Raw genomic sequence first — 7,426 nt, 5'->3', positions numbered from 1 at the left:
CCAAAATGTGAACTCAGTTTGAGTAAGTGAGATTAAATAAAATAATGGCTACCCATATAACAGGAACACAAAATATTTAACACTGAGCTAGTGACCTGTACATGTGAGGTGATACGGGAAGAGAGCCTATGGAAAGTCAGAACTCTTTCAAAGAATTCTAAAAATAAATTGATAGGGGTTTCAAGTCTAATCATTAGTAAGTGATTAGTAAAACCTCATTAGTCTACAGTATATGTAATTTACAATACTCTATATAGGAACCGAGAAACAATAAAAATATCTGAAAGCATTCCTCATTCTTCCTCCCCTCTCCAATATTTCAGCTTGGATAAAAGCTGTGACATCATTTAGTGACTTCTGCCTCATGAATTCTGGGTAACAGAATAATTAAGCCAAAAACACAAAGGGTAACTAACATTCAGTACACACGCAGATATACAAATATGAGCCACCATACCCTATTCCGTTTTTTGTTGATTCACCAACATTTTCCTTTACTGAGAATTTTACTTTAGTAAGGCCTTTTGCTGGGTAACGGAGACAGTGCTGAATAAGACCTTACAGGAGCTCAGTCCAGTAACAATGGGAATCACGAGGCCACCAAGTAGTTCCCAGTAGAGACAGACACAAAAACCAGGACCAAAAGAGAAAGATAACAGAGAATCAAAGTACCAAAGATAAGTTAAGTCAAAGTATTGAAAAGCAAGTAAGAGTTTGTCAGGAAGCAAGGGGAAGGAATATTGAGACCTGAAAGCATGAGACAGTGTGATGTGTTTAGGGAACGGCAAGAAGTTCCATGTGACTGGAGGGCTGCATGGTAGGCAGGACCAGAAAGATTCGTAGTGATTAGATCCTAAAGAGATAAATTATGCTAAGAAACTGGGATTTTACCTTGTGGATCAACATCTTCCACAGTTAGGACCATGAAACTCTTGAAATTACAATGTGAAGAAGAAATACCAACAATAAATACACACTGAAAGCTTCTGATTCTTTAGCTTTCCTAAAATCTAAAGTATAAAAAATATGAAACATTTTATTTAAAACCCCAAAATACCAGAGATGAAGTAAATCATCTTTTATTTTCATCTTATACTTGGTTATCAAGAGACATGCAAAACCCTCTAATTTTAATGAGAACAGTGTTTTTGTGTCTTTTTATCACATATCCGCTTAATATTAGGTGTAATGTTGCTAAGTCGAATCCGCATATGAGGTGCGGCATCAAGTCTTTTCCTGTATTTTGTTTTTGTTGCAGCATAATATGAAAATCCTGTTTCACACAGGTGCATTGTAGCAAAAGGAAGAAGTACACGAACTGCACGCCTTGCAATGCTTGGGTACTCTTGAATTAGGCTACTCCAAAAATCATTTAGTGAAAGTTCGCTGAAATTTTGTTTCACTTGAGAATCAGATGTTAAATCAATCAGGCTCTCATAGTCCCGTGCTACTAATGAAGCTGGTTTAACAGTTACTGTAAATGGATTTCTAACCCAAGTGTTATTGTCATTTGTTACAGGAAAATATTTTAACAGAGTAGAGCGCAAACCCCTTAGGTGCTGCACAATGGCACTACAAATATCTTTATCAACTGTAGAATTAATTTCGGTCAAAAAGTCACTGAGAGTAGGAAAACAATCAAAGTTTTCTTCTTCTACGGATGAAGCCCAAAATTCCAATTTTCTTAGCAATGATGACATTTTATCAAATACTGTAAAAACTGTCACATTTTTTCCTTGCATTGATAGATTTACCTCATTTAATTTAGTAAAAATATCTGCAAGATATGCAAGTCTTAGCAGCCAAGATGAATTTGTTAAACAATCAGACAGTCGAAAAGCAGAATCCATGAAAACCAATAGTTCACGACGGAGCTCAAAAAGTCTTACAAGAACTTTACCTCGGGAAAGCCACCTCACCTCTGTATTCAGAAGAAGTGCTGTGTGCTGGGCACCCATTTCCTCACATAAAATTTTTAGTAGCCTAGATTGATGTGGTCGAGCTTTAATGTAATTGATGATCTGTACTGCCTGATCTAGCACATTTTTCAGAGATGTAGGCATTATTTTAACTGCTAGTGCATGTCTATATAATAGGCAGTGACTACTGGTGCTTTCGGGAGCCACATATTTTATCAAGGTGACAGCCTCAGCAATTTTCCCGTCCATTGCCCTAGAAGCATCACTACAAACATCAACACATTTTTCCCATTCAATTTCATGTTTCTGCATAAAACTGTTGATGCAGTTGAAAATTTCTTCACCAGTAGCATTACTTTGCAAAGATTCACATAAGAGTAGGTCTTCCTCAATAGATTTATTAAACCTGTAACGAACAAAAACAAGCAGCACAGCAAGTCCTGAAACATCAGCTGATTCATCTAGTTGCAGTGAAAACCCATCACAAATTTTCAGTCTACAAACAAGCTCTTCTTCAATGTCAGCAGCAAGATCTTTAATTCGACGTGCAACAGTACTATTTGATAGTTGTACTGCATCTATTTTTTTACTATATTGTTCATCAAACATCCGCATCACGACATCTTTAGCACAAGGCTTGATGAGTAATTCTCCAATAGTATGAGCCTCTCCACTCAGGGCTATATGGTAACTTACATTGTATGATGCCTCTGTAGCACTTTCATTATCTGTATTGACAATTTTAGGTGTTGGGGGTTTATTATTTTCAGGTGAATCAAGATGTTGCTTGAAAAAGCTTATGTCTTTGTCTTTATATGCAGCATGTTTAGTTTCCAAATGTCTTCGAAGCTTACTAGGGGCCAAAGAACTATTTGATAAAATTTTCTTACATAACACACACTGAGCATGAGGTGCATCTCTATTTCCAAAGTAAGTAAATCCAAAAGACAAGTAACTTTCATCATATTTTCTTCTTTTTGGTTTCTTACTAAATGTTGTTATTTTGTTGGAATTGGACATAAATTTGACCCTGGAAAGCTCACCTTCTGATTTTTTAGAAACTGAAGGCTGCAATTGTTCATCCTCACTTTGTAATATTCCAACCTTTTGATCATTTGATTCAGACACAATTTGATAACAAAAAGATTCTACTTCTTGTTTAAGACTTCCTTGTTTCAGCAAGAGATCCATAGGTAACGTGTTTGTGGCACAAAACATGGTTAGTTTAGAATAAACATTGAGTATCACAAATATGTTGAAATTATATGACAGGATACATAGAAGATGAGCAATCATCAAAGAGATGATACAGAGCAATACATCAGTTAATTTGTAAATGCTGCCTATGCATCAACGCGCAGATGGAACATCACACGTTCGTGTATCAGGTGATCTCTCATGCGACTTCCTGCTGCTCTCAGGTTTGGCACACCTTTTCTTAAAGGTAGATTATCACATAAAAATAAAGCTATAGAAATGAGTTTAGTATTCTTAAACTTATATTTTAAAATAAACTATAAAGAAAAATTGTTAGCATTGATCTTTTTCTCAGAACACTTATTAACTTAGAGAATATTAATGTTCTATAAAATATAATGTGGGAACCAGTGGGCTGAGAAATAATGAAGAGCTGATAAGTGTGTTTTTAAGGAAGGGACCTTGAAGAATATGTCCCATGGCAGGGGTTGGCAAACTTTTTCTGTAAAGAGCAATCTAGTAAATATTTTTGACTTTACAGGCCATATAGTCTCTGTTTCAACTACTCAACTCTATAGTTGCAGCATGGCAGCAGACACAGACAATACTAACAGAACGGATATGGCTGCGTTCCAATAAACCTCTATTACAAAAACAGCTTGGGCCATAATTTACCAACCCTTTCTCATGGCAAATAGTGTCTTGGAATCCCTTTTAACTTTCTGATGCCTACTGCCATTACATATTTTCACTGTTGATACTATTATACATATGAAGCCTCCTACCAGGGCTAGCAACAATTGTGATGAGCTGTATTAAAAATACACACAGTTCAAAGTTTTGCAAAACACAGAATTCTGTATCCTAAATACTGTGCTAACAATGAAAAATAAACTGATGACCAAAAGTTACCTACTATTTCTCTGGAATCAAAATCACATAAATATTTATATTATCCAAATTAAAACCCATTCAAAGTAATGTACATTTTACTGAGTACTCTGCATTCCATTATGCTATAGGTGAAGATTTAACCAGGATCTAAAGAAAACATAAACTCTGATTTTAATAGGTTTATTCCTCATATAATTTTAATAGGTTTATTCCTCATATAATTTTTAAAAGCATAATTAGAAGGGAGAGTAATGCAAACTTTAAGACCTCTGAAGAAGACTACTAACTTTGCAAGTTAAGGAAAACATATTCAGTGTCTATCCAAATATATCTGCTTTTGATTTAAACTTCATGATTTGGCTACAGAGTAAGCTTTGAATTCTTATGTTACATCCTAAAGCAAAAATGGTTCTCCTATTAACCATTTTTAATAGATGGTAAGATACCTGAAATGAGTAGTACTCCCTTCTGCAATCACACTCTCCACCTTGGCAGCTTGAAATGCAGACTCTTCAAAAGAATAAAATTAAGGGATGGGGTGGAAAGGGAGTAACCAAAAGCCTAGAATGAGAAAAATTAAAATTAGACACTGCAAAAGCAGAACTAACTACAAACCTCTAAGAAGACCTTTCATTACAATTTATTTTAGACCCAGGCAGTGCAAGAGATTCTTCACTGCAATGCAGTGAACTGAAATAGAAGATGGCTAGCATAGTAAAAATGCTAGTATCTTTGTTTCATTTAATACCCTCGTTATTTCATCGTTTTGAGACAGTCTCCCAACCACTGACTTCATAGAAACACATGTAAAAAACTTTCAAAAACGAAACCTAACTTTTAAAAGTACAGCCACATTTTAATGTCTCTAAAACTAAACATTAAAAGTTATCTAAAATAGAATCATACAGGGAAGTGTTATTTGAAACATGCATTTTTGCTACAACCACTTTTGTCCCCTAACCAAGCTCCTAACTTAGGTTATTAACGTTTAGTGAGTGATCATTTTTTATTATGCTTGAAACTGCTAGATCCCTCATACAGATTATTTAATCCTCAAAACAAACTTGAGTCAGGGACTATCAACAACCCCACTTTAGAGATGAACTAACAGACACAGAGAAGTTAAGTCATCTGCTAACTTAACACATCTTGCAAATGAAGAACTAAGAGCAGAACCCAAAAGGTTGGGACTGCAGAGCTCATGAGCCTAACCATTCCTTGTGTGTACCTTGTATTCTAATTTCCCAAGCACTTAACGGGCAACAGAGGGAAATGGATTACAATGGATTACGACTGCCAGAAAGTCGAGGGTCTCAAAGTGCAGCAACAGAAAACCCTACTCTTATCATTGGGAGCAAAAGAGCAATAGATTCTCGTTTCTACAATCCCGATTTGAAGTTAGCAACAGAGAACTTCGTGGAGCTGCTGGTTAGGATTAGGATCCCTCACCATTGGTACCAGAGGACACAACGGAGTAGGAAGCTTTGTTTTCCTAAGTAAGGCCTCAACCCCACCTCTTTTAGAGGTGCTTCCCGAATCTCTCGAGGACAAAGAGTCTGGACTCCCTAGAGAGTAAAGTTTCTATTCCATTCCCCGAAAAGGCTGGCAGGGCGGGGGCGGGTGAGAAACCCGGTTCTTTTGTCTCTTCTGAGTTAACTGACAGGTAATACCATCCATTCACCAACCAACCCCCCCTCCCCCGCCTCAGGCGGTTCCAGCTGTGAACAATACCCTCAGGCACAGGAGGGCCAGGTTAAGAGCGCAGTCCACTCAGAAAGCCTGAGCAAAGGTGGGTGCGGTCACCCCTTCCTGCACCTTTTAAGCGGCCACCTCGATGTGCTGCCCAGGCCAGCTATCCCTCCTTGTCACAGGTGCAGGCTGCCAGCAGACCGCCACATCTGGGGACTCGCCCACCCTCGCCTCCAGAACTCTTCTCTCGCGTTCCCGGGAAGTCTCCTCAGCACCCAACACTGTCTCTCTACGTCACCTCCATCAGTGATGGAGATCGGTCTTCGCTGCGGCTGGGCTGCAGAGCAGCGCCGCGGTCCCCAGCTGAGCCTGCGGCCGCCATTTTACACAGCTCAAGGCAGCGGCCATTTCAGAGCGCACCGCTCAGCCGCCGTGGCGGCTCTGGTCCTCACCTTCACCGAGGCCTGAACGGGGTCAAGAGCCAGTCGTCGCGGACTGGAAGGGGGAGGAAGGGAGGAAGGAATGAAAAACAAAACAGAGGGAAGGATTCGGGGACAGGGAGATGCTCTCAGCTCAGGGATATCGCCTATGCCACCTCCATAGAGATCCAGTTCGCGGCTGGCGCGGTCGCTCCTCTGAAGATAAATTTAGCACTCTGGAGCACCCGAACTTACAGTCTCCACGAGCGGCTCCGCCGCCGCCCAATCAGCTCCAGAGCTGCTCCCCGCCACCAATCCGCGCTGAGCAGCAGGGCGGGACCAAAGCAAAGGACCAAGCTCGGTTGAGGCGCGACCCAGCTGCTGCAGCCGCCGCGTTGGACCGGGGCGATGGGAAGCTTCGGCTGTTGCTAGACGTGAAGCGATTGTTTTCAAACTTCCCTGGGCTCCAGATAGTCCGGGGGCTTGTTTAGAATGCAGGTTCCTGGGTGCTGCCTGACAAAGTCGGTGGTCCTGTGGGGCTGCACATGACTCTTGGAATCTGCATGCTCCCAAGCTCTGGCGTGGTGCCCAGGCGGCGGTGATTTGTGTGGTTCGCAGTTACCCTAAGGAGCGCTCAGAGCCTGGCTGCGGCTGCTTTCACGACCTCTTTGTTCCCCGAGCCGCACCCCAGGCTCAGGTTACGCAACCGCCTCCTCTTTCTCTTGTTTTCCCAAAGGAGTGGGGGCACAACACCCCTTCCTTTCCTCGCCCCTCCCGACGCTGCTGTGCCAGGGGCTCGTGGGGGCTCGGTCGGGAGCTGAGCCTCCCGCTAGAGGTCTCGAGTGACCCCAGACGCAGTGCGGGCCGCCGTGTAGGGATAGCGGCCTCTCCGCTGTGTCACAGGAAGAGTCCGCTCGCTCCGTCTTGGCACCTCTCACAAGTGGCACCCTCCCCGAGGGGAACACCCGGCCGCCTGCACCGTCTGGCCGGCCCTCTGGAATACTCCGTTGGCTAGCTGCCGCATTCGGGTGCTTTAAGCGTGGTTCTCTCCCACGCCCCTCCCGCCTATTAAAAACAGCCCAGCAGAGGGTACCGGCTGGGTATTTCCCCTTTGGCGGTCCGTCGCGGAGACCAGGAGTCGGTTTTTCCAAACTGTTTCCTTAAAATATATACACGTCTAGGGATAGTTTGTTAAAGTACCAGTAGAACTAAACAGTAGGTCCCATTGTTTGTAATATTTCAGCCTTTCGAGGTCCCGTGGAAATAGCTAAATGGACGCTGGATCGTGTTTTCAGGCACTGCACCAAT

General features: G+C 41.9%; 1 protein-coding gene across 3 annotated transcripts; it reads right to left on the bottom strand.

Moving 5' to 3' along the window:
* Positions 1 to 1,063: 1,063 nt before the first annotated feature.
* ZBED5 (zinc finger BED-type containing 5) lies at positions 1,064 to 7,082 on the bottom strand. 3 transcript variants are annotated; one of them, XM_060606012.3, is made up of 3 exons: positions 6,374 to 7,082; positions 4,457 to 4,571; positions 1,064 to 3,356 (listed from the first exon to the last, which is right to left on the bottom strand). In XM_060606012.3, exon 3 carries the CDS (start codon positions 3,213 to 3,215, stop codon positions 1,131 to 1,133), a length of 2,085 nt encoding a protein of 694 aa, XP_060461995.1. In that variant the 5' UTR covers positions 3,216 to 3,356; positions 4,457 to 4,571; positions 6,374 to 7,082; the 3' UTR covers positions 1,064 to 1,130. The 3 variants fall into 3 exon arrangements, with proteins under 3 accessions (XP_060461995.1, XP_060461993.1, XP_060461992.1); XM_060606010.1 differs by lacking the exon at positions 6,374 to 7,082 and adding an exon at positions 6,152 to 6,367 and having other exon boundaries at positions 1,064 to 3,387; XM_060606009.1 differs by lacking the exon at positions 6,374 to 7,082 and adding an exon at positions 6,152 to 6,367.
* Positions 7,083 to 7,426: the final 344 nt, after the last annotated feature.

Source organism: Panthera onca, chromosome D1 (genome assembly GCF_046562875.1).
Source record: "Panthera onca isolate mPanOnc1 chromosome D1, mPanOnc1 haplotype 2, whole genome shotgun sequence".
NCBI lineage: Eukaryota > Metazoa > Chordata > Mammalia > Carnivora > Felidae > Panthera > Panthera onca.
Note: the sequence above shows the minus strand (reverse complement) of the source record. Positions and strands in the feature narration are given on the sequence as shown.